The sequence below is a fragment of the Anopheles moucheti genome, chromosome X (assembly GCF_943734755.1).
Source record: "Anopheles moucheti chromosome X, idAnoMoucSN_F20_07, whole genome shotgun sequence".
In the NCBI taxonomy this organism is placed as follows: domain Eukaryota; kingdom Metazoa; phylum Arthropoda; class Insecta; order Diptera; family Culicidae; genus Anopheles; species Anopheles moucheti.
In genome coordinates, this window is record NC_069142.1 from 1,003,360 (window position 1) to 1,030,164 (window position 26,805).

At 40.6% G+C, this 26,805-nt stretch overlaps 3 protein-coding genes across 5 annotated transcripts in view; all 3 read left to right on the plus strand.

Moving 5' to 3' along the window:
- The window catches only part of LOC128306324 (tRNA dimethylallyltransferase), a 49,331-nt gene that overhangs the window by 19,036 nt on the left and 3,490 nt on the right, over window positions 1-26,805 (plus strand). The window contains exon 4 of one of the 3 annotated variants that reach the window (XM_053043791.1): window positions 14,632-14,772. The exons of the other annotated variants lie outside the window; for them this stretch is intronic. Within the exon in view, the coding sequence (XP_052899751.1) occupies window positions 14,632-14,728 (97 nt within the window). The 3' untranslated portion in view covers window positions 14,729-14,772. Of the gene's footprint in view, window positions 1-14,631; window positions 14,773-26,805 lie in introns of those variants that run through there. 3 annotated transcript variants of the gene reach the window in all.
- LOC128306326 (general odorant-binding protein 45-like) lies at window positions 15,877-16,827 on the plus strand. Its single transcript, XM_053043793.1, has one exon. It carries the CDS (start codon window positions 15,892-15,894, stop codon window positions 16,825-16,827), a length of 936 nt encoding a protein of 311 aa, XP_052899753.1. The 5' UTR covers window positions 15,877-15,891.
- LOC128306325 (general odorant-binding protein 45-like) lies at window positions 24,569-25,559 on the plus strand. Its single transcript, XM_053043792.1, has one exon. The coding sequence runs from the start codon at window positions 24,624-24,626 to the stop codon at window positions 25,557-25,559; it is 936 nt and encodes a 311-aa protein (XP_052899752.1). The 5' UTR covers window positions 24,569-24,623.

Sequence of the window (26,805 nt, forward strand, 5' to 3'; positions counted from 1 at the left end):
TAAATAGTTTTGGCCTTTCGTTGACGAGTGTTATAGGGGTGTTGGGTTCATTCACTGTTTTGAGATTTATAAAAAAAATACTACAATAATTCTTTTACTGCCCTTTTGCTTTTATACCCACTCACTCACTCTTATACATTGCGCGCAATTCTAGCACACACGCTCAGTTCTCAAAACTGAACGGATGAACTCCGCATGCGAGCTGGTAGATCGGAGTACATGACTCGATGGTAGGGCTGACTGGTAGAAAAACCGTTCGCGCAACTAATCTACAGCCATAGCAATTGTAAAAATGCCTACCTCCTTCTTACTTTACATTTTCTCCTTTTTGCATTATGAGGCAAAGTTTATTTGTAAAACGTAAACGTTTATAAGGCGCGATAAAGAACAACTACCATGCTCGTAATCGTAATCCTACGCTATCGTCTATACATTGCCTTATCAAATAACAACAAAGGCACGTTGATCTAAAAATAGGTGCGGGCCACGGCAGCTGACAAAACACCAACAAATTTGTTAAAACGGAGCTTTTGTCACTTTTTTTAAGCTTTCGTCACATTGCAGGTGGTGGAAAATCCACAACACAAAGTTGACAAAATGCTGACAACGTTTTGACGTTTGCCCATAATGTAATAAAAAAAATGCTCACAAATGTAAACAAAGTTGTTTTAAATAGTGATGATTTCGTCAACAAATAATTGGTTAGTGTTTGAATTGTTCTGTATTTACAATTTGGCAAAAGAAAAGCGATTCATTAACCTCATTATTTTCCGAATTTGTTCTATATGTATGGAGAATGCAAAAATATGCCATCAGTTTTGATGTGATAATCACTGTAGGAAGCTCTTTCGACCATGTATATATGCTTGTCTCTTTCTTTTGTCAAAGTGTGTAATTGTGCGCGCGTCCTTGGGAAAAGCGATACTGAGCAGTTGACAAGCTGTTTTTGTCACTTGATAATATTGTCAAATTTTTGTCAGTTGTCGTGACCTAACCTACACTGCACGTAATGAAATAACTCAGATTAAACATCCCAAAAGCAGGACCGTCCAACAACAATATCGCTCAGGGCCTGCAAGGAGTATGGTGAGCCATTCATTGTTTTAACCTTCTTTGGACCACCTATCCGGGTATTTTCCGGGGCATCTAACTCATTATTCGAGTTGTATCCCCTACGACCTACCAGGGAAGGATTCTTAGATTCTGTTTGGGAGTGTGGCTGGATGAGACACTGTCGTTGAATGTTCATGTAGCAAAGCTCAACAAATCCCTTGGCCTGATTGTTAGGCTTTCCTCAGAATTTAGTGAACCCCTTTGCCTTAAGGCTTTGTTTTGTTTGTCTGGGTTCGATCCACCCAGGACTAGGCCGACATTGTCTGGTCTCCTCCAGGCTCGACTGGCTTCGTTTCCTCGCAGGGTACCAGCTCCACCATGTTACCCAGTTTGCTGTGTACTTCTTCGACTCCAGTTCGTCACTCCCACTTCCAATCGTGCTTTATCGCAAATCTCCTTTCGCATGATCTGGATGTTCCTTTTCTGCTTTCCGCAATCCCACTTTATGCCCCAATCCGCTATCTGCGCGATAGATCCCCCCCCTGATACATCCCATCCCACCATGCGCGATACGGTTCAAACGAACCGCTTGTCGGACTTTAACTTCTCGTATTACCTGTCCGACTGCAGTATCCCCGTGTACCAATTCCGTTCACGTTTCCCACTGTTTTCCCTCACCTACTTAGTATGTAAGACCGATTAGTTGAACCCTTGCGATAAACAAATCGAATGTAAAATAAATAAATAAATCACAAGGTCTATAACATTGCTATGGTAGAACAGATATAACAGTGGTTGGTAGAATAGATTCGAATTAATTGTTCGATCAGAAAAAAATTAATCCTTTGCAGTTTTTTAAACTTCAAATATCGGGACCATTAACCTTTCCAGCTCCACTTAAAAATCTACTAGTTGCATAATCTAACATCTTTTAGTTGCCATAGTAGCCATAATCTTTTTTTCGAGTGAAATGTCATGTTTATTACGAGTATAAATTTGAAACGTTATACTTTACAAGCTATCTTTCGCGCTCTCTAGCTACGGCTATGTGCAGAAAATGTTTTTTCTTTTGGTATTTCATAAAATTGTTGCTATTTTGACATCTACATAAAATCTCTGAAACATTCACATAAAAGCATTGTGAAAAATATATATATATATATATATAAAATCAAATTCTGCTGTAAGTTATTATTTGCCAAAGAGGTTCAGACATAAGACGAACTTACTGGCAGTTCATTCGTTGGGACCTTGGTGCTGGGTACACCTAACAATAGCCTTCAGGTTTTTGAGGGCGTTCTTTCACTGCAAAATCGCAACGGTGTAGGTCTGTTAAAACTTTGGGTCGCAGACGGGTCCAAACACGACGGGTTGAATTTGGCAGTAAACTGACCGAAACTGACCGAAATTAGTAAAAAAAAAACTCAAAGTCCATACCTTGGAAGACAATGCCAATCAAAGCTCCCCTCCTTTCTGAGACTCAAAGCTTCGCGCCATAATGATGTCTAGCCGGGGGCTTTACGACACCTAGTGTCACGTCTGATAGTCCGTCTGGAGCTTGCTTTTTTACCTGGAATAGTATTTTATTTGCAAAAAAGGCGCTGGAGTTTGGGCAATGGGTCCCAACCATGAAAAATAGCTTTTGCAGATTAGTTCCCTTTTTTATATAAACGCGAGTTCCAAAACAGGTTCGTAAAATCAGAGTGGATCATTTGTGTAGCTAAACTTTAATATCGATACATCAGAGTCTTTCTTTTTATCCTTTTACGAATAAATGCATGTATCAGACCGCGGACCGCAACTTAAAAAACCGAGAGTCCACAACAGTACGTGTGGGAGTTAAACAAGTTCATATATAAACATCGGATAGAGCCGAACATTTGCTAAAGATATAGTAAAACCACTATTTCATTTTATGATAACTCAATAGTTAAATAATGTCACTTTTTGCTGCCCAAACACGGCACAATAGGCAATAAAACCACTTTAATATCTTAATCAACATAGGATCCCCTTTCCGGACGGTCATGTAGCGGACTGAGAACTCAAGGATTTCGAGACCTCCTTTGAAAGTCGCTAGACGCATAATTAGCTCACATTTGACTTTTATCAGTCTAAAAGATGTGTGGTAGATTTCTGGATTAGTTTCGACAGCAACATTTCTTTTGTGCATATGCGTTAACGGGTTTGAAGAGACGTGTACCAATAATATAATAAAAATAACAATAAATTATGAAAAGCATAGAGGTAGATAAAACAGATTACTACACTACAAAGCCAGCCATGGAATGATACAACCATTCTTGTTACGATCTAGGTTAACACATTGAGGTTGTACTGGCAAACTAAATCAAATAAAAAAGAAAAGGCCTTTGAAATTGTGGAAGTCGAATGTCAAAAAGGCTCCAACAAAGTATTCATAGACGTTCATACGACGTTTTAGACGTATAGTATTTAGTTATCTCGGGGACTGCGTGCATTATATTAAAAGCGGATCTGTATCAAGGGTTCTATACGTACCATTTCAATCACGCTTTTGTGAATCAGTGTGCATGTATGGTTAGTGTGTTTAAACTTTGTGAACCGCCAATTTTTAATGCAAAACATTGGCGAGGTTTTGAAAGATAATTGCTGAATTATAGCCGTGAGGTTTATCCGCGGCTTACCTGTTTGGTCAGTGTTATAAGGTGAATTTGCCATACGGACGCGTTAGAATCGGAACATGCAGTCATGGTTTGCAAAAACCAAACATTCCGAAAAGAAAGATGAGAATAAATAGTAGAAAAAAACAGTAAACGAAAACTAAAAAAGGAAGGTTGAAGAACGAACAACAGGAAAATGAAAGACGGTCTAGATGTAAACAGATTGTCGGAACGTTTCAGACTGATGGAAACGTATGCCCAAAGAGGGTCGATGATGCCGCGCCTAATGTTGGTAAGTGGGCCGAAATCCCCACGGAAGAATAGGTGCAGTGAAGAATCAAAAAACAAAATCGTGGATATTTTAAACCTGGTACGCAGGATGCCGGTCGCAGGGTTTGCCGTTTTTTTTTGTCTACAACGAAAACATTACGCACTAGTCTCGATGCTAACCTTCTTCTTATTCCCGGCCGTGCGCTGTCGCGACGCAAAAGACGTAACGACAAGATCTCTCTCATCGACCAAGCCGGCGTCTTCTTGCAAAATCGGTTAGAAGGCTACCAAAATAAAAACGCTTACAAGAAGCAAGGGTGCTACCTAGATATGGGTCAGTATAATACTGGTTACAAAAAGAAGACCAAAAGCACAAGGGTTAAACAACAATAAACAGAACGAAGATATAAACCACAGACTAGTCCTGTTGAGCTGTCGCGAGTGTCTAGCAATATGATGTGATGTGAACGAATGGACGGTCGGAAGTTCGGGTTTAAAGTTTAAACGAATAGGTTTTTGTTATATGTATCATTGTTTTTGGGTTTTTGTTTTGTTTTTTTGTCGTCCCGAAAATGGATACGCCTACAAATATTACACAGGGAACCATCCCCGGTAACCAGGATATAAAATCGCATCCCAAAGGAAAGGCACGCTCATAGCCATTTCTAATTTTCCATTTTCGACGGGTTATTTTTAATAATAAAACGGGATAATTTTGAGTAAATTTAAATAGTATCTAATTCCAGATAAGACTTGATTAATCTTTTCATATTTTGTGAAATAAAAAAAAATGTAGTCCTATTTTACATACTCTAAGGCACGTTAGTAATACGTCTTGTACATGAAACGTTAAAACGACCTACAGCAGAAACTCGTGGGTAGAACGTTAGACTTCCAGCAGAAGGTGCTGCGATCACAATCGTTATAAAACTACAAGCACATCCTGCAAGCGACTACGAATTACAGGTACACATAGTATACTTGTATCACTTGTACAAATGAGCGGTTCACACAGGTTTAGGAAAGATGCGATAGAATCTTTATTTAGAGTTTCGTTTTGCAAGAAAACATCAGTTTTATGTTATTGTCCAATGTTGTGAAGGTTAGACCTATTCTTATTTGTACAGTCTAGACTCCACCATGTAGGCGCGATCCGGTGGTGTATTGGTAGTGGCACCGATCTTCACAAGACCTGCTCAAGCGCTTGAACCGCCTGTGCCGTGTCCCAGGTAGAATCATAACTGACACTTCAGGGTTTTTGGCGCTTAGCAGATATTTAAGCGAAATTAGTTTTAAATGCTGCAGAAGGTCAGAGTAGCAGTATGCTGATGGCATGTAATGATGATAACTCGCGTTGTAATAACTTTGCGATCAATGTGGTAAAGTAGTGCGTTTCCAATTTTGCCCACGAAATGACTAGCCTACACCGGTGCAGTTAATCAGTATTATTTTCACATTTCTTCATACAAACATACTACATCACAAGAAGTATCAACTGATGCTTAAATTCACCTACTAGTAAGTTACAGGTAAATCAGATTAGTAGCATATATTAGTAGCATCAGATTAAATAATACAAACAGGCGCTATGTAAGTTAAGGAAAAAGGTCTAAAACTGCAAAAGAAAAAAAAACACCCTGTACTGCTAAAGAGTTGCAGACTATCACAAAAATGTCTCATTGTCATAGATATATTCCGAACGCGCCGGTACCGCTTAGAAAAGACCGGTACCGGGAGGAATTCCAACTATTTTGATTTGCATGTTCCTAAAAACCTTGAACCGATTGGGGACAACCGGTCGATGAAAACTGTGAAGACCTTGAACACTTCGTCGGTGGAGATTCACAGGTGTACCGCTCTGGCTTCTATGAAGAAACAGACCGTAGTTGTATTCGGGAATCATTGATACTTACTAGTCTTCAAGCGACCTCATGGATTTCCTGTTCCCCGCCATACCTTCCACTGCTTCACGCGGGATGCGTATTAGCAGCCGTCTCTAAATGGTTCTTCAACCTATACCTCTGCAGGGGAGTAGAAGATACGAAATTGGCCAGCCGGGTACAGACGACGAATGTTTGGCACGTGTACGCATATTAGTATTCACGAATGGCGGACCGCACCATTCTCTTCCTTCCTGCGGTAGGTCTCACGCATTCAACGCAACGTTGTAGTATTGGCGCGTTAAGCACGTACGGAGCGAACTGTTAAACGCATTCGTAATCATGCGCGCCTTCGCTCACTCATTCGTGCGTCTCGCTGGCGGCTGTTCTCAACCCTATCATAATAATCCCCACCAACCCTCGGCGCCACTCCTTAACAGGGGGCGCGAGTTTTTCTGCTCACGCAGCTCAAACTCTGCCCGCCTCCCTCCTAATCCGCATTTCGGCAGCACTTCTTCCTCTTCTGTCCGAAATTAGTTTGATTCGTATCGGCTCGTAATTTTGCACCTCTTCCTGCTTCGACCACCATCACCGTGAGGATCCCACACACACACACACACACATTTGCGCGCGTGCACATTCCCCCGAACATGCTCAAGGTCAGGTTGTTGACACCGATCTACGCGCTAACGGCTCCCTGTATCACCCTTTCCAACAAATACGCAACCAGCGTTTTAGATGTCAGCGCAATTCAACGAGCAGTAAAGTTTGGTGGATTGCGGTGTAGCATTGCGCGCTGGATATTCCTAAATTGGATTTGGGTAAGGGTTTTAGGCAGATAAGAGGAGTGGACGATGGGTGTCATGAGTTGTGGAGCAGTTTTATAAAAAATCTGAAAAATATCCGCAGTAGTAGTAGTAGTAGTAGTAGTAGTAGTAGTAGTTGTGCAGTAGTAGCCAAAGAGAGGTAATATAGATATTGCGAGCGAATTCTCTTTTCACTGTCGGTTCTTTAATCGCCATGACTTAATTTGTCATATTGAAAAACACTGGCGTTATTTCATTGTTGTCCACTCTTTTGGTTCTTTCTCCAAACCAGGGGTCTGCAAACTTTTCAGCTCGCGGGTTGCATTGGTTGGGCAACTACCGTAGCTGGGTTGGCCAATTATTCAATAAGAGCAATATTCGCGGACCGCACTGAATGTTCTGGAGGGCCGAATGAATATCGTAGTTTGAAGAACCCTGCTCTGTACCAAGGGTCTCGAAACTTTTCAGCCCGAAAGGGTCGCATTGATTGAAATTACCCTAACTGAGGGTCTATTACACATTAATTTGTGGGCCAAATTTTTCCGCATTTTAAGCATTTTAATCTGAATAACTGTACAAGTGTGCCCCACTTGTGAGGGGCGTATTGGTAGTGGCGCCGGTCTTCACAATACAATACCCGGTCGTATATCCCACCCAGACCAATCCTCCGCACGCAGGTTTGACTTTCCAACTATGGGTAAATAAAGTCAAAGAAAGTCAGAAATGGCGGTTATAGACCTATTTAGGTTGTTGTACCTAGAAAGAAGAAGAACTGTACAATTAATTAACAGTTGGTTAAAAAAAAGTATTGGAATTTTATTTGAATAAAATAGTTTCGTATGATGTTAACATTAGCAACAGCGTCGTGAGCCGTACTGGAGATCACCGAGGGTGAAGTTTTTTCCCTTACCAAACAATTCCCTAAACAACGATTGTAGAAAAAAAACTCTGTCGAGAACACTCCATATCATATAGGAAGGGAGCCTATATATATATATATATATATATATATATATATATATATATATATATATATATATATATATATATATATATATATATATATATATATATATATATGTAGCTCCCTGATGTTCATTTCTTGTACCTTCTTAGCAGGGGGGGTGCAGAAGTATGCAGCGGAAGAAGCTTTTCGTCATTTCCGTTTTTAAGGGTAAGGAAGCGAAGAATCTCTTTCCCTGGTGGCACAATAATCCTAAGAAATCTATGCCAACCATAATGTATTAAGGCATTTTTTTAAGTTGAAGACACGCAGTAATTTGAAACGAAGAATCTAATGCATAGAACGTGAAACCGTGAAATATTGGGCCGGTGGCATGATGGTAGCGATGTCGGTATTTACACGATCGGATCTGACCAAAATCTCACTCGGATCAGCTATCCGGCTACGTGGTAAAATAAGTCGAAACGGCTGTTCCAAGAAAAAAGATCAATCATACCCTTCGTCACTGTGCCACAGTCGTCAAATATGTCTTAAGTGGCTCCATCGTAGACGCAATTCCGTTTGATGTGCGAAACATACCGAATCGGGTCAAAATGATAAAATAACAGGAGGAGCATGCTTGTTTTATTACGCATGCGGTATGGGACATACCAAGTGACGAAACGATGTCTGCATATACTGACAATTGCCAGATGTCAGTTGTTATGATGATGGTGTTGATGACGGTTGTCTGGAGGCATATCCCAGTGGAAATGAAGAGTCTATTTAGATTTGGCAAGCCGGAAATGACGGTCTTTAGTCTTTGCAGCAGTGCGGACTATTCAGTCCAGTTTTCGACGACCGGGTCAATTTGGTCTCTGTAAACACTACGTCTTACGCAGGCACTCTGCGAGCCGGTCGAACTTTTCAAGTGGAGAGATTAAAGGTCAACCGTACATATGTAGCAATAAAAAACTGTCTGAGCGTTGTGGGGTATAACCTCTCACCAAGAGCAGGTAATTTATTTCTGTTTTTTGAATGAATAGAAATGGCTGCTTTGGATATGTGTCAATGGTTGTCGTCTGGCAGATGTGTTGGTGTAGCTGGGTGATAAAGTGTCCGCCTGTGTAGCTTAACCGGCTGATTAATTTTAAAGCTAATATGTTAAGAATTTCGATGGAAACAACAATTCAGAATAGTTTTTAAACAGTGCGATATTCAATTTAGCCTTGTCCATTGACTCTCAGATCTGTCCAGACTGGATAGCGCAGGCCGGACAATCGTTATTTCACGCGTGCATCCGACTCCAACTTAGTTTTTTCTGTATTCGTATTGATATTTCCAGGTTTATCCCCTGTGAGCTCTCCATACAAATAGACAGGCCAAGTTAGCCTGATTTTATATAACCGAGTTAGATTGCTATTGCAGTTGAGGGATACTCAAATATCATGGATATTTAGCACATCTGTATTTTACGATGAACATTAGTGTGCAAAGTAGAATGAGTAAAGTTTTTAACAAATGTATATATTATTTTACCTTCTCGGTCATTGTTTGTAAATGAAATCTATTGTTCAAATGTTACCATATTTCGCCATTTACCTTTCACCTTTAATTTCTTCTGTCAACGGTGTTGCTGCGAATATGTCAAATTTGGAAGTGATTTCCGTTTTGTCGTTTGTTTTTTATAATATTTTTACAACAAATTGCATGTTATAGTTATTTGAGGTGTATACCACGAGCTTAACATACATTTCCAGGATTTTACAAAAATTATAAGAGTTTAAGTTTGAATTATGTTTACTTTTAGAAGAGAACTGCTTTGTTTTGAGTACTTTTTTATAGAAAAGAGAGCATCGTTTTGGCATGCCTATCTCCGAATTTTTTTTACTTTTTTATGTGTGTTGCTTATTGTTTCGGTCTGCCGTTTGGCAGGAAGCCTACCAGACGAAACGTGTCTTGAATGAGGGTCACTGCGTGTGCCACCCAGCGCCATCCCCTCACCGCAAACCCCCCACCCTCCCTACCCTTCCCCTTCCCTTCGCACTTCTGTTTTGCGGCAAAAGAAGCAGTTTTGGTTGCTATTATAGTCTTCTTTATTGTAGTGACCCTCTCTGTGCGACTGGAACCTAATGTGAATCCATCGAACACCACTTGTTGCTAAGAGCTACAGGCGTCGCGTAGCAATTAATATCTAGTTCCAAAAATTATACCAAAAAAAAAAGAAGGAACGTAGAGAAGTAACAAAAGCAAAAGAAGCAAAACTTGTACAAGACAAAGAGAGAGTGAGAGAGAGAAAAGGTAAAAGAGAGAGGGAGATCGAGCGATATACTCAAAGGTTAAGCCGAGTGAACGTGCGTAGTTGCGTGCGTTCAAAAGTGACTCACAGTAGTTTCTCTCTCTATCACACACTTAATAAAAGATACATAACCGCACACATAAACACACGTGAACGGTACCTCCACTAGTTTCTATCACGATGAGCGTAAAAAGTGCGTATCCGGTTTGCTATTTGGCGGGCGAAAACTTATGCACATCGTATAAAAACCGGCGATTACCCCTTACCACTAACCACAATCTCATTTCCCTTGGGGTTTCATTTCTAACTATGCTCACAAGCAATAGCGATGCAATAACGTCTAGACGAAAACGATTGCCAAAGAGGTGTGTTTGGGCTTTGCATTGCCATTTTAGCTTTAGTTTTTTATGTGCCATTTTTTGTTATTTCGATTTCGTTCGTTCACAATGCTATGGGAACAACATAAAGGATTAGGACCTGAGGAGAAGTAGTGGAGGAAGCTAAAGGGATGCTTTATGAGCTGTGGTGGTGGATGGGTTGCGGGTTGAGGAAGGACAGAGGGACAGCATGGTAAAGTGGAGAAGGTCGAGACTGCCGGCTTGTCTTACGGGTGGCAAGCCGCGAAATAGCGGTATAACGCCATACGCACCGAAAGCTTGGAAGCCTTGAATGGGTAAATTAAAAAGTTTCTCGAGTTTCTATGTATGCAGGATGCCATTCCATTGTTCTATGTATGTTTCGAAAATATGAATTAACAGCTGTGTGTGTTTAGTTCTCGCGACGAACTCAGTAGTTTAATGAATTACTAAACGCTAAGATTCCCGAGAAGCTAGAGTCTCTACTAGCCGTCGACGTCATGACACTTGGCATTTACGAAAATAAAAAAAAAAAAAAAAGGCATCAGGCACTGAAAGTCGCGGCCCGGTGTTGTATTGGTAGCGGCGCCAGTCTTCACTCGACAGGACCGGTCCAAAAGTCCATCTGGACCCTAGGCCTTGACGTTTTGAGGTTGTTATGCCGATAAAGAAAAGTAGGCATCAACGGAATAGTACGCGCTAAGGTGTTGGTTACCAACCCGTTATTCTACAGCTTGAGAAAATTTCTATACTCAAATCACCTGTCGCGACTAAAGAAGCTGAATCAAAACGTTTATAATCAGAGTACCCACAAACGTCTCTGAGACGTGGACTTTGTCCAAAACTGACACACCACTCTTAGCCACGTTCGAGAGGAAGATGCTCAGAAGGCTTTTTGGTACTTTTCGTGTGGAAGGACAATGGAGGAGCCGCTACAATTATGAACTCTATGAGATGTACGGCGAACTCACTGCGGGTTAGACTCGACAGGCTTTGGTGGGCTGGTCACGTTATGAGAATGACACTGGACGACCCAGTCCGTAAAGTCCTTCGTCCACATCGTCGACAGGCGTGGCAGGCCCAAATTGAGATGAAGTGATGGCGTTGATGCGTTCACCAGAAAGGCTGAGGTAATGGACTAACTGACGACGCTCGAACGTGAGCGATTTCGAGTCGAGATGAGTGCAGTGAGTAAGAGTGAGTGAGTGAGTTGAAACATATTAGGGACTGAGTTGCACTCATTCGCCCCGGGTAGTTTTAATGACTCTTTTTTGTATTACTCGGACATGAGCGTTGACTAAACACCGCGTTATGCCCCCACGGGTAAAATCACAACGTTTTCTAACTCTGCCGAAAAATCAACAGAAAGCAAGAAAGCATAATTTTTTTCGCGCAGATCAAGACGAAGGCGAAGCGTGTGTAATGCCGGTTAAGTAAGAAAGTAAGTAAGTAAGTGTTAATCCAGAGATTAATTAACAGCTATTGTTGAAACTATTTTCGGTTTAAAATAGCAATAACAAAAAAGTTTCATGCAGTAACAGTTAAAATGCAGTAACTTATTCACTCACCTCTTTGTCTACATGTTTTTTTGCAATATCAGACTAAAGCGTTTGGTCTAAAAAAGCAAGCCACCTAAGCTACGACACACACGCATCGGCGTGAAAGGTCGACTATGTTCGCAACATAATCCCACCCGTTCGACGGGTACCAGATAGATAGGGCGGAAAGTTGGAAATACCGTATCAAAAGGGCGATCGGCATTCGATCTTGATGCGTTTGTTCCACGCTTTGACTTAATTATGGACTGAGCGAAAACTTTTTCGAAAGCCGTTGTTGACGGTCTTCCTATTCTTTTTTTCCTCCTTGTTTATGTGCAGATGTAAACGTACGTCGCCGTTGCATGCATACTTTCAAACTGGTTGGAACGCAAATCGTTTACGTTGGTTAATATACCTATTTATATTTTACGATCATGCTACGGTTGTAATCATTCGATCCGTCCTTTACTGTTATCAGTTCATTGACAAGTTTCTGTTGCACATAAAAGGAGCAACTGGGCTTTGCATTTGTTGCTGGGCAACAATACAGCGTAACCGCAATAATTAAAGTAAATGGACGGAATGCAACCACTAACAGTTAAAAAACTGCGTTTAGTTACGATGCTAGAGGAGAAAATCATATTTCTTCAAGTAATTTTCTGATTCGTGTAAAATGGTTTAAACGCCATGAAAAGGAATATTTGTTCCTCCTAATACTAATCTTTTTTGTCAGCACAACAACCTCATAATCGGTCTGTACCTCCAAATACATATCTACTCAAAGTTAGCTATGAGTTCAGCATTGGATATTTTAAAATATTGTTGATAAACATTATGAAAATCGGTTCAATCTTTTGACCAAGCGTTTCTCGGTGTAGAAATTCTCCAATAATAATAAATAGAAAATAGATAATAGATAATTATCTAGAATAGATAATAAATTACTCATTAATTGTTTTTTTTTATAAAAGTACAGTAGTTTTGGACATAAACAGCTTTTTGACATAAACAATAAAATATAACATGTTTGAAATTAATTTTGACGAATAACGTTTGTTTGGCAAAGTTCTGAAATTTTATGTAATTCGCTCATGTGATCAGTTATTTCTTCTCGCAATTTTTTTAAACTATCACATGTTACAGGTTCTGCGATAAATCCTACATGCTATATACCGTAATTTTTTCAACGAACATCTCGCACCAAAGGCGCCTAGCACACAGTGACGGAAGTCGAATGGTACGGTGAAAGGTGGCTTGTACAGGCGAACTCAGGGCTGGTGAACGATTACACGCACACGGCAATAGTCGATTGTGATAACCTATTTAGATAACATCGAACAAACTGCGGGTCGTCGGAACGGAATCCCATCATTGCTTTCAGAACAGGTCTTCTTTTTCACCCTCCATAAATTATGTTTTCCTATGAGGAAGGCTTTTATCAGCAGCTTATCTTATCGCCGCCAAATGTAAGATACGGAACTACCATGGGCAACCATGAGGTCGTGGAACTTAGGTATTTAGATAACCGTTTTGTCAAGTAATTGAAAGGCCTTCCTGGACTATTGCGTAAGTAAGTGTATTCGGAACAGAATTGTATAGATCAAAGGTCTTCAAACTATTCCCCGTGGCGCTATTACTTAAGTTAAGAAGATGTAAAACCCACTTATTGAAACGAAATTACAATATATTTTATCCGTTCGTCAATTAATTGCTTCAGTTTTTTCAGTTAATAAAATTGAAAGGCATAAATTGTGGATAAAAAATATCTCTAAAACAATATTTACATTCATTCATTTGATTTGATTTGGTTTATTTCATAATGGGACGTTATTGTTTATTTATAATAGGCAAATTTGATCGGAGCCGGATTTTTCCTTAACGCGATAGTTGGGGGTTTAGGGTCGAGGGATTGTTGGAACATATGTTAAACTTATGTACAAAAAACCCTTTAAAGAAACAATATTGAATTATCTAACAAAGAAAACAAACCTCTGTTCATGGAAAATTTAACCTAAAGGAGTGTAACAATAATGAGCGGTAGTGAAGGACTATGAGAAAAACCGGACCAAAATGAACGGACTATGAACGGACCGGACCAAAATCCCATCCGAACCAATCCCACGTAGCAAGGACTTGACTATGCGGCTACGTGGTAAAATAAGTCTAGTAGGTTGTTAAGCCAAAAAGAGAGAAGAGTGTATTAATATGGCATTTGTGCCTCTAACTAATTTTTCTTCATTGTTTTTAAAACGTAAGTCTTTAATCTAATACTACTCTTAAATGTTTAACGCTGTTACTCTATAGTATATTTTTATTTGAGATGTGGAGTGTGCGGTTTGGGAGTTTTCTTGCACGGCGGCATCTTGTGAAATAAATAGCTTCATATTTTCTATCGTTAATCATTAATTTCCACCATTGGCATAATGTTACGTATATCTGTATGCCCTTATTCAGGTTAGCTGTAAGGTTGACAATTTGTTGAAAAGAAATTAGAAATGTGTGTGATGGTGTTAGAAATTTGTTTTGCGAAGTTTTGTTGGTGCGAGCAATTTAAATTGTATGAGAAAGCGCAGTTTGAACAAACTGGTGATGCATAAGCAATGATTGGAAGGATTAATGATTTGTATCCGGGAAAAATCCGCGTACCTCGAATTTTCGCTTAAGTTGAATCCTGGTGCAATTTCGTTTATACTTCAAAGTCACAGAGTCGACTTCCTTCTCTGCACTTAATTTATTCAACGATTCAGGCGATTTTTAGAAAGAATACATTAGACTAAGTTAGAAAGAAATGTTTTATATGACAAAAAAAGGTTATTTTCACCAAATTTTCACTTTTTTGCTTAGATTTTGTGCTATAAACCTGCTCAGCTGTCAAAATTCGAAAAGCCTCGTATCTCCGAATCCACGTATAAGAGGAACACCATTGACGATTTGTGTGTAAAATCCATGGACAAGATCCAGAAATTTGGAAAATGAGTTCCCCATGAGCTGACTGAAAGGTAGATCGAGCATCGCAAAGACGTTTGTGAAATGCATCTTCAACGGTTTCAAAGGAAGTCGTTTTTGTATCCAATAGTCACTGGTGATGAGAAGTGGATTTTTTTTAGAGTCTTAAGCGAAAAAATATCATGGCTTTCACAAATACCACTCGTTACCAACAATAAATAATGAATTTGAATTCTGCATTGATGGAAAAATACCGCAATGGGCACAGGCCCGAAGGCACAGTAAAATGATATTGCAACATGACAATGCACTGGCGCACAAGGCTAAAGTCGTAGAGAAGAACATACACAATTTCAACAGGGAGATTCTATGATACCCGCCTTTTTACTCAGACCTGGCTCCTGCAGTGGTTATCACCTGTTTGCTTCAGTGTTTCTACCGGATGTTGAAACAATGCAAGAGTTCATAAGATCACATTAACACAAAGCTTGATTAAATTGTTTTTTAGAAAACGTTTAGAAAAGTAAATGTTTCGATATGTCTTTGTATAACAATTATTCAGGGGCCACTAGCGTTCTTTTTTTTACACAACGTTTATTAAAACACATTTCCTGTAAAAAAGTGACATATCTTTAATCGAGAATTTCCAATATATCGTGTGGAATTTACAATTTGACTCGCAGACGGAGGGATAAAAATCAAACATTTATTTTTTGACATTATTTAAATCACAGAAGAACGACCAGGTCGTATATCTGACCTGAGGACTTGACTTGATGTGATAAACTATTTAAACAAACTGTAATATATGCACAATTTCTTCTGTTTTACTGCAGCAATTACACTCCTTTTCACGGTTAATGTAAGAAAGAAACTGGATGAAGAAAATAGTGTTTTTGATACAGCACAAACCCAGCCTATAGTAACTGTCAGAGCCATCTAACGAAAAGTGTCACGTACTCTTGACATCGGTGAAATGTGCTTAAAACATGTTGATTTCATTAAAGCGTGTGTATATATTTTTTTTTTACAATCTCCGTACTATGGTAAGTTGTTATGATTATAAAACATAACAATTCCGCTAAAGAGCACGCATAACATTTAGGTCTAATCTGGGCTTTTACGGTATATAAATGTATCACGGAAAGCGAGAAAGACATGCAGTTCCAGCTGAATTGTGTACAGCGACTAACTAGAGCAACAATGAATAAGTTTGCGCTTTCTGTCCTCTTGCTGTCGGTAGTAGCCGTCTCCGTAGAATCTGCACTGCAGCACTACGTGGTGGAGAAAAGCTTCAACCAGGCGCAGAAGGAGTGTGCTGAATACCAGGGTGTAGAGCATGACGATCTACTGCGCTACGTGAAGGAGGGCTACCCCGATGTGGAGGAGGTACGCTGTCTGCTGCGTTGCGTCGCCTTCAACCTTCGCTTCTGGAACCACACCACGGGACTGCAGAAACACTTGGTGGAGGGACACTTCGTACCGTACCCGGATGATTTCCACAACGTCGAGCGCACCGAAGCTTGTCTGGCCGAGAACTTGTACACCTGCGATGATGACCTCTGCACGCAAGTGTACAAGGCGTTCCAGTGCTACTACCAGCACTACGGTGCGCTGAGCGAGTGCCCGCAGTTCGTGGTCAACACCTACCTGGAGGATTTGCAGGTGGCTTACGATCTATTTGGCGCGCTGGCAGTCTCCCAGAGCACTCTGCAGAACCTGGCCGGAGGTTGCTTCCCGAGCGGCGAGGAGTCTCTGTGCTTCTTCTACGCATTTGTGACCCGCAGCGGACTGTACAGTGTCGATGATGGTGCAAATCTGGAGCGTCTCTACTACCAGTACCACGAGGAGGTATTCAACCCCAACAATGCCCAGACTGTCGCCTGTCTGCAGAACCAGAAGAAGCTTGCCTGTAAGAAGACCGTCTGCCAGCAGGCTTTCGATACATTCCAAGCCTGCTTCGGAGAGTCTCGCGGTCTAGAGTACCTGCTCCACACCGTGTTCGTCGACGCAGCCAAGAACTTCCTTGGTCAGCCCGTCTGCTACTGTACCAAGGGTAAGACTTGCCCGCTCCACCGTTGTTATGGACGTTAAGAGAATTTGATAATTGAACTTATCCACCGTAAGGATAACCCATTTGCAGGAGTAAATGAATGAATCAATAAATGAGAGTATACCCACTTAAATTATTGTGTAGTCGTTACTGATATAGAAATTAATATTAACCTTAGTCCTATATAAATGTATACATTTTTTTTCCTATATTCTGTGCGATTTCGATGCTAAACTACATGGAATCAAGTTTAACGTTTAAAAAAAAATTGTTCGCACCACATTTTCTACACATTTGAAAGTTTCATTCAAACAATTCGAAGCGTCATCAAAAAATCGATGGTGACACTTATAGGTTTTTTTGTACTAAAAAAAATCTTTGAATACTTCGCTACAATTGTCATGGTAATTAATTTCATTTACTTTTTTTATTTATTGTGAATATGTCATCTTTATCTTACTTTGCCTCACCGCTCGTAGAGCCGTTCATTTTAGGGACTAGCAAATAGCGACTCGTCTGAATTTGCCTTTCTGCACATTCTATCTATTCACTTACTAGACGACACAACTAATTTTCCGAAGATATTTTACGGGCTGGGTTGTCACATGTTATTCTAATTTCAACTATCCCGCTGGAGCCAGATGCAACTCACAGAACTCGAAGTTGTAATTTGGTAGGAAGTTTGGGATAAAATTTATAAAATATTTACATTATCTTAAAATGACGGCCCGACTACCCTTATGCGAAAAAGTACGAGATAACAGTGTATAAAATTAAAACATTGTTGTTTGACTATCATGGCAGAGCTTCAATGATACTCGATGTTAAATTCAATTATACTCGAAATTTATTGCCATTTCTATATAACATTTGTATAGAACGACCCCATGATTACAACTAGTGTTGTGCTTAATGAATCTTTTGCGAAGAGCCATTCATATGAATCTTTAACGAGTCATTCAAATCATGAGTCGATTCTTAAAAGGTTCATGAATCCTCAAGATTCATGAATCCTCAGAGATTTATGAATCCTTAGAGTCATGAATCCTCAGAGATTTATTAATCCTCGATGTTCATGAATCCTCGAGATTAATGAATGCTCAGAGATTTATGAATCCTCGAGATTCATGAATCCTCAGAGATTCACGAATCCTCAGAGATTCGTGAATCCTCGAGATTAATGAATCCTTAGAGATTTATGAATCCTCGAGATCCATGAATCCTCAGAGATTCACAAATCCTCAGAGATGCATGATTTCTCAGAGATTCATGAATCTTCATAATTCATAAATCTTCGGAATAGAGTCAGATTCATTCATTCAGTTCAAAGAATCATTCAGATTCATGAACCTGAATCTGAATTACCCAAAACAAGTTACAACGATATATATTATTGTTGGCCGTTCCGACTCAAACATAGTTAAATAGTTCCGTCACTCTTTTCAAAATTGTTCCGTTGAGCGCTCTGTCCGGCAAGAATGATGTTCAAACTTTATCTATATGAATAACCTAATCTATATCTAAATGAGTCAAAAGAAATGTTCTTGCATTTTTTTTTTGTTAGAACGGCCCGTATCGACTTATTTCACCACGGAGCCGGATAGTCAGTCCTTGCTACGGGCGATTGATTCGGACGGGATTGCACTTCAGTTCCGTTCCGTTCCTTTTTTTCCTAAAATTCCCAACACTAATATATATTCACATGTGTTGGAGCAATGAATCATGCCTTAAATGGGATTAAAACGCAATTAACATAATAGGCAAGCACCTTGACCTCTGTGACAGCCAATGTTTGTTTTGCCTGTATATTGCAACCGAGCACACAGCATAAACAAGTCTTTCTCTGATGTAACAGCCATAAACACTATCCGGCACGCACCACATGTGCTACAATCTACAGTGGACATCCCAAGGTGTATGTTTGTATGGTTTTTATCACGGCGGTTTAACACAATCGAAATGCAAGAAAGTGAAAATTTGCCCTGAGGCACGCATTTTCCTCTAGTATGTGATATGTTATGCCGCTGTTCTGCTAACCCACGGTTCATATATAAATGAGTGAAAACACAGTTTCTACAGTACAGCTCCACTCGTGAAGCAAATAGCAAGGTATAGCAAAATGAAGTTCTTCATCGTGTTGGCTTTTGCTTTGGTGTCAATCATTGGCTCCATCCAGGCGGAGCAAGCGTCGGCGGAGCATTATTATATGCGGAAGAGTTGGCCCGAGGCCCAGGCCGAATGTGCCCTCTACCTGCGTGTGCCGGACGACCGTCTCCAGCGGTACTTGCGCGAGGGATACCCCGATGAGCCAGAGGTTCACTGTCTGGTCCTGTGCGTCCTCGAGAACCTGCGTGCCTGGGAGAATGGTACGCTTCACGAGGAAGTGCTCGGTAACTACTTCGTCCCAGCCACCGAAGACTGTGACAACGCCAAGCGTACTGAGCGGTGCTTGGTGAACCTGCCCCAGGAATGCAACGGCGAGCCATGCGTGCAGGCTTATCGTGCCTTCCAGTGCTACTACCAGAACTACGGAACGCTTACCAACTGCCCTGAGTACGTCCCGAGCTACTACGGCGAGGACCTGCAGGAGGCCTACGATTTGTTCGACATGTTGGACGTGTCGGAAGAGACCCGGCGTAAGCTGGCTGGTGGATGCTTCCCTAGCGGACCTGAATCGCAGTGCTTCTTCTACGCGTATGTGGTACGATTCGGTGCCTGGTCCAAGGATGGCCCGCTCCTGCACAACCTGTACACTCAGTCCAACGAGGAAGCCTTCAAGGAGAACAACGCTGAGACTCAAGTGTGTTTGGCAAACCTGAACAAGCAGGCCTGTAACAAGAGCAAATGTGAACATGTCACCGATGTGTTCGCTCAGTGCTTCGGCAATACTAATTTGTACAAGCACCTGCTGGCTGTGTTCAAGGATGCTGCCTTGACGTACACGAAGCAATAAGACTTGGGTCGACGGAATGTTTTGTTCTATTGGGCAAAAGAATCAATAAATCACTTGTAATTGAATGAATAAATAGCTTGTTGCAAGATGTTGAAATATGTGAACATGTCGTGGATGGATTTATTCAATTTCATCTTCATTTTTTAAGGTGCTAGCAGATGATTTTGAATATTTTGTATAAAAGACGAATGTTGCTCGCATCTGATTTGTCCCTTGGGAAATGAATTATGTACGTGTCTCCTGTAGTACTATTATCAAAGCCTTATGACTCCGCACGATTATGTACAGGATATCCAATAAGTTCTAATGCTCATTTTCATCTTCAAGTATAAGTAATAATTTTTTTGTTCAGTTCAGTTCAGTCATCAGTTTTAACTACACATAAACGCGGACACTTCCCTTGCAATTGTTTGTAAAACAATACCACTTTCAACGCGGTGTACTTTTACAGTTTTTGGTGAAGATTGTTGCCTTCAGTTTTCGAAACGTCTTATGAGATGAGCACTACGTGTTCCAGTAAGACGGTGCACCAGATCCAGAATGACAATTCAGGTTAAACCTGGTTTTTATACGATTTAGCTGACATTTTAGATAAAACTTTTTACACTATCAGGTTCCCGGATTTAAATCCTATCGACTTTTGTTTGGTTCTGTAAAATGTCGATTCTCAACGAATAAAGATCATCACTTTAGACCAATTCAAGAAGGAAATTTTAAAATCTCGGACAAAATTCTAATGCAATTCGTGTGTGCCACTTACTTCTGAGGCTCGTGAAGTAATACGAAGTACGGTTTTTTTTTCTAAAGACATGATGTACACGTTCAAGATAAATATTGCTTTCACTAGCAAAAACCATAAACAAAAAACATTATCTAGTTTTTTTAAGCGTACTTGTAAAATGTCCTAGAGGACCTTGAGGATTGCTTGAAATCCTTAAGGACCATATAATTTTATGAATGGAAAATAATCATCAGTCATTGTTCGATTCGTTACTCCAAGCGATGGTTTTGAATCTACCCGTTTTAATATGCCATTGAAAGTAAATTAATGAGCTTCTTACCTTAGTATAATCAGTTATTATACTACTGGTGGTATCCAGGATCATATAGACCCTGTCAGCTCCGGCATATATAACCTGTTCTTCTGGATAGGGGAAACATATTTCACTATTTTTTTCTTTGAGAGTACTTTACATCTAAGAAAAAACGTGTTATCCATGTCGAATATTTTAAAATCTTTGGAATGTCGCAATTTGAACGTCCACTTCCGATAATAGTAGAACCTCAATTGAGTTAATTAGGACTAGTATTGAAATACGTGGGCTGACGTTTGTAGAGTGATAAATAATTACAAATGTCTGCTAGCATAGACGAAAATTCGTTGGGATTAGATATTATGCTACAACAGCTTCAAGGTTTTGGTCTACTGCAGGAGACCGCTAAACCACTCAAGGCCGAGTCCCTTTGCTTGATAAAACATTATTCTTCTAACCTTTCTGGCTGATGCATCTACGCCTTCACTCCAAGTCAATTAGGACTTATTACGACTCCTAGGTCTATATGTAGGACTCAAAAGGACTTATGTTTATGTAAATGCAGTACAAATGTGTATATAACCTGTATATAATACACCGTATTTTACCCCCTGATGAGTTATTCAATGTTTTAGATTTTTTTATATCGAGTTATACAAACTTTTAATTAATTTATTATTACAATTTATAATTTTGAACTAAAAGCGGGTCGTTACAGACTCTAAAATACGGTACACTTATTACCGAGTACACCCGGTATAAGGTGCATTCGTAGGATCAGGGAAGGAAATGTTCCCCGTCCATATAGCTATAAGTTGTTTTGCTGTTAACATGTGAGATAAAGGGCTGGCCGTTCCTACGTGAATAAAAAAATCATTATCTTCATTTGCCAATTATTGTACACCGAAAGTCACTAGGAATACATATCTTATGTCTGCGACAGATCGGACCACTACCTTCTAATAATGTGTGTCTTAATTTAATAATGTGTGTCTCCAACATTTTTGCTTAAAAAATGCATTTTTTTCGTTACAACGGCCGGGGCGTTTCGACTAATTTTCGACCACGTAGTCCAATAATCCGTTCTAGTTACGTGGAAACGGTTCGGACGGCAATTTGCCTCGGTCCTGTTGTGTGAAAACCGGTACTGCCATTACCATAAAGCGGGATTACGGTTTGTTGCAACAAAAATTCTAAAATAAAAATACCGACGTTGTATATACGATCTGTTCTTTAACTGTAATGGACCATATGTAATTGTAACTGTATCTTCAGCACGCAACACTTCAGTAAATATTTAAAAAGCATTGTTTTTTTATACTAACTGCATATGATATCAGCTTTGACAACGCGAAAGCACGAAACGCGCGTACCATACGGAGCAAAGTTTGTGGCTACCGTATAAATACGTTGTACAAAGGCCTCAGTCAACATACAGTTTTCTGTTGTGCAGCGAACAGTGTTTAAACAATAATGAGCAAAATCCACATCGTAGTCGTTGCCGTGGTTGCCTTCATTGGCTCCATCCAGGCGGAGCAAGCGTCGGCGGAGCATTATTACATGCGGAAGAGTTGGCCCGAGGCCCAGGCCGAATGTGCCCTCTACCTGCGTGTGCCGGACGACCGTCTCCAGCGGTACTTGCGCGAGGGATACCCCGATGAGCCAGAGGTTCACTGTCTGGTCCTGTGCGTCCTCGAGAACCTGCGTGCCTGGGAGAATGGTACGCTTCACGAGGAAGTGCTCGGTAACTACTTCGTCCCAGCCACCGAAGACTGTGACAACGCCAAGCGTACTGAGCGGTGCTTGGTGAACCTGCCCCAGGAATGCAACGGCGAGCCATGCGTGCAGGCTTATCGTGCCTTCCAGTGCTACTACCAGAACTACGGAACGCTTACCAACTGCCCTGAGTACGTCCCGAGCTACTACGGCGAGGACCTGCAGGAGGCCTACGATTTGTTCGACATGTTGGACGTGTCGGAAGAGACCCGGCGTAAGCTGGCTGGTGGATGCTTCCCTAGCGGACCTGAATCGCAGTGCTTCTTCTACGCGTATGTGGTACGATTCGGTGCCTGGTCCAAGGATGGCCCGCTCCTGCACAACCTGTACACTCAGTCCAACGAGGAAGCCTTCAAGGAGAACAACGCTGAGACTCAAGTGTGTTTGGCAAACCTGAACAAGCAGGCCTGCAACAAGAGCAAATGTGAACATGTCACCGATGTGTTCGCTCAGTGCTTCGGCAATACTAATCTGTACAAGCACCTGCTGGCTGTGTTCAAGGATGCTGCTTTGACGTACACGAAGCAATAAGACCTGAGTCGACGAAATGTTTTGTTCTATTGGACAAAAGAATCAATAAATCACTTGTAATTGAATGAATCTAAATTTTTGTTTTGACATTTTGCGTTGACTATGAAATATAACACAAAAAAAAAAAATACATGAACCATGTGTCTTCAATGGTTCATTCAGCTTTTTGCTTAATTCAAATTAATATTATTTTCGCTCTATATTTAATACGCATAAAATGTAAAGCTCGCGAAGGAATAAAGCAAGCATCGTATAATTCAAGAATAGTCAAGCCTTGACTTGCATTTTGCCGCATCCATTAAGTTACTTCTCATAATAATAGTTGAACATCCTATCCTGTTGGCGACTATGAAAGATCAAGCCATCAATGCGCCGATCAATTGCCGCACGGACAGCCCGGTGGCATGATGGTAGTGGCGCTGGTCTCCACACGTCCGGACTGGAACAAAATCCCTTCCGAACCAATTCCCCGTAGCAAGGACTTACTATACGGCAACGTGGTAAAATAAGTCTGAAAAGCCAGAAATGGCAGGTATAACCTTAGACGTCGTTACGCCAAGAAGAGAGGGAATTAATCAAGATCAATTAATATTACAATTTCGAATTTTTAATCAGCAAATTAGCACAGCTCTTAAAGAATCTTACATGTGTGCTTGGGTCTGTTCAAATTCTAAAAAATATTTATAATATTGCCTATTTTCAAATCAACTTCAGCGTTACAGGTTACAGGTACATTCCAAAAATGTGCAAGAAATGTTAATCAGTGAAGTGATGTTATTAGGTAATACTCTAAAAAAGTGTCGCGTTCCATAAACAACATAAATAATAAAAACATAATACGAAGGTGACGCTATACCAGCTGCAGAATATGACTGCTATGTACAGCTTATTTCTTTTTTTTTTAAGTAGAAGTGTGCAATTGTAGTGTAGATGTATATTTTTTGTATTTCAAAAAAATAAATGTTAATAAAAATCAATTTAAAAACAATAAGCTATATATAAACAAATCAATGATTACTCAAAGTATTCAAAAAAATAATGCGCTAGAATGTAATATTACTAAAAACGTAACTACTAGTATTAGTACTTGTGTTACTACTAGTAAAAAGTAATTACAAAAGTAAAATTTACTTCCAAATTTTTTAAATAAAAAATTGTAGTTTGAATTTTACATTTAAAAAAATTCCTTGATCAATAAATCTTTAACTTAGCCATGCATGTAACCAAGCCATGTAAAAGGTAATACACAGGATCTATTACATCTAGGAAAAACTGACATGATTTTTTGCAAAAAAAAAAATACGAATGTAATCAGTACGACACCAGAATTGTGAATGTTCTCTTAATTTTCTATCCACATTTTCTCTTGTAACTGTTACCTGCAAGTAACGGTGAAATAGATAACACTTATTATTGTTACTGTCACATAGTTAATCCACGGAAGCGATAGCAACTTACCAATTTGGCTAAAGAGCACGCATGACAGCAATGCCTAGCCTGGTCCTTTACGGTATATAAATGTGTCGTCGACAACGAGAAAGACATGCAGTTCCAGCTGAATTGTGTACAGCGACTAACTAGAGCAACAATGAATAAGTTTGCGCTTTCTGTCCTCTTGCTGTCGGTAGTAGCCGTCTCCGTAGAATCTGCACTGCAGCACTACGTGGTGGAGAAAAGCTTCAACCAGGCGCAGAAGGAGTGTGCTGAATACCAGGGTGTAGAGCATGACGATCTACTGCGCTACGTGAAGGAGGGCTACCCCGATGTGGAGGAGGTACGCTGTCTGCTGCGTTGCGTCGCCTTCAACCTTCGCTTCTGGAACCACACCACGGGACTGCAGAAACACTTGGTGGAGGGACACTTCGTACCGTACCCGGATGATTTCCACAACGTCGAGCGCACCGAAGCTTGTCTGGCCGAGAACTTGTACACCTGCGATGATGACCTCTGCACGCAAGTGTACAAGGCGTTCCAGTGCTACTACCAGCACTACGGTGCGCTGAGCGAGTGCCCGCAGTTCGTGGTCAACACCTACCTGGAGGATTTGCAGGTGGCTTACGATCTATTTGGCGCGCTGGCAGTCTCCCAGAGCACTCTGCAGAACCTGGCCGGAGGTTGCTTCCCGAGCGGCGAGGAGTCTCTGTGCTTCTTCTACGCATTTGTGACCCGCAGCGGACTGTACAGTGTCGATGATGGTGCAAATCTGGAGCGTCTCTACTACCAGTACCACGAGGAGGTATTCAACCCCAACAATGCCCAGACTGTCGCCTGTCTGCAGAACCAGAAGAAGCTTGCCTGTAAGAAGACCGTCTGCCAGCAGGCTTTCGATACATTCCAAGCCTGCTTCGGAGAGTCTCGCGGTCTAGAGTACCTGCTCCACACCGTGTTCGTCGACGCAGCCAAGAACTTCCTTGGTCAGCCCGTCTGCTACTGTACCAAGGGTAAGACTTGCCCGCTCCACCGTTGTTATGGACGGTAAGAAAAACAGTTAGCAAACTGTACGGCATGGTTTCCAGCTCAATCAATAAAAGCATTTGACAAATAATTTCATTGATTTTTGTATCACTGCATACTTGCTCTTATAGTACTCGTGTTGATGTTGTTGTTAAACAGTTGTTAACTGTCATGTTTATCTGTGTTTATGAAGCTATCTTCCAGTGTGATTGCAACCGTTATTCTTGATCGATAGACTGAATCGATAGTAATTTCTGCTGCATATAATGAGCTCTATGTGTCAGTAAAAGCTGGATTTTTTTTTTAATTTTGGGACGTACGAATAATACTAATATCCGACTGGTATCTTACCCAATGAAAGTGGGCATATTGCGACCGTTGTTTTAAGTATATATATTTGTTAGAAGGGTGTTGTAGTTGCTGCCTTCGGATCTGCTTAATTCAATATTTCATTCTCTCTCTCTCTTTTTTGCCATAACGACCTCTACTAGGTTACCTGTTATTTCTGGGTTAGTAGACTTATTATTTTACCACCTCCACCAAATAATCCGGATGGGATTTTCGTCCGGTCCGTTCGTGTGAAGACCGGGCCGTTACCATAAGGCCACTAGGCCGCCCCTTCTCTCGTTGGCTACCTAAAATTTCGAAGAAGGCGTAACGAATGAAATGTGTTTCCTCTCCCGTACGGGAACATTCCTATGTGGAATGGAATGAATCTCGAGGATTCATGAATCCTTTGAGAATCGACTCATGATTTGAATGACTCCTCGTTAAAGATTCATACGAATGATTCTTCGCAAAATATTCATTAAGCACAACACTAGATTATTGAAATTAACGCAATTAAAATGAGGGACCGAAAAGAGTTGGGGGGCGAATAGCAATTAAAGGAATGGGAAAACCAAGAAATGGGTTGAACCATCTAGAGCAGCGTAGAAGTGGATTATTACGCGTATCCACTATATATTACGTAAAAAACTGCCGCCTGGTGGCATCGGGAAGGAACACAAAAGCAGTTGGTGGAGAGGAAGTCAGGAGTATCTATAGGAGCAGCAATAAGTCCACCAATGAAACAGCATTAACTCACATATAGTGGCAAGTGCGTGGTGAAATATCGTTGTGCGTCGAAAGAAATGAATCGTATACTGCACATAGTGGTGAAAGAATGTTTATTGTGTTGATACCATTTGAATCATTAAAATTTGTGCTTGATTGATCGATTGATTTAAGTTAATTTAAATTGTTCAATAATGACTGCTTACCTTACTTGT

Coding starts and splice junctions, on each gene's coding strand:
- LOC128306326 (XM_053043793.1), top strand. CDS start 15,892: ATGCAGTTCCAGCTGAATTGTGTACAGCGACTAACTAGAGCAACAATG.
- LOC128306325 (XM_053043792.1), top strand. CDS start 24,624: ATGCAGTTCCAGCTGAATTGTGTACAGCGACTAACTAGAGCAACAATG.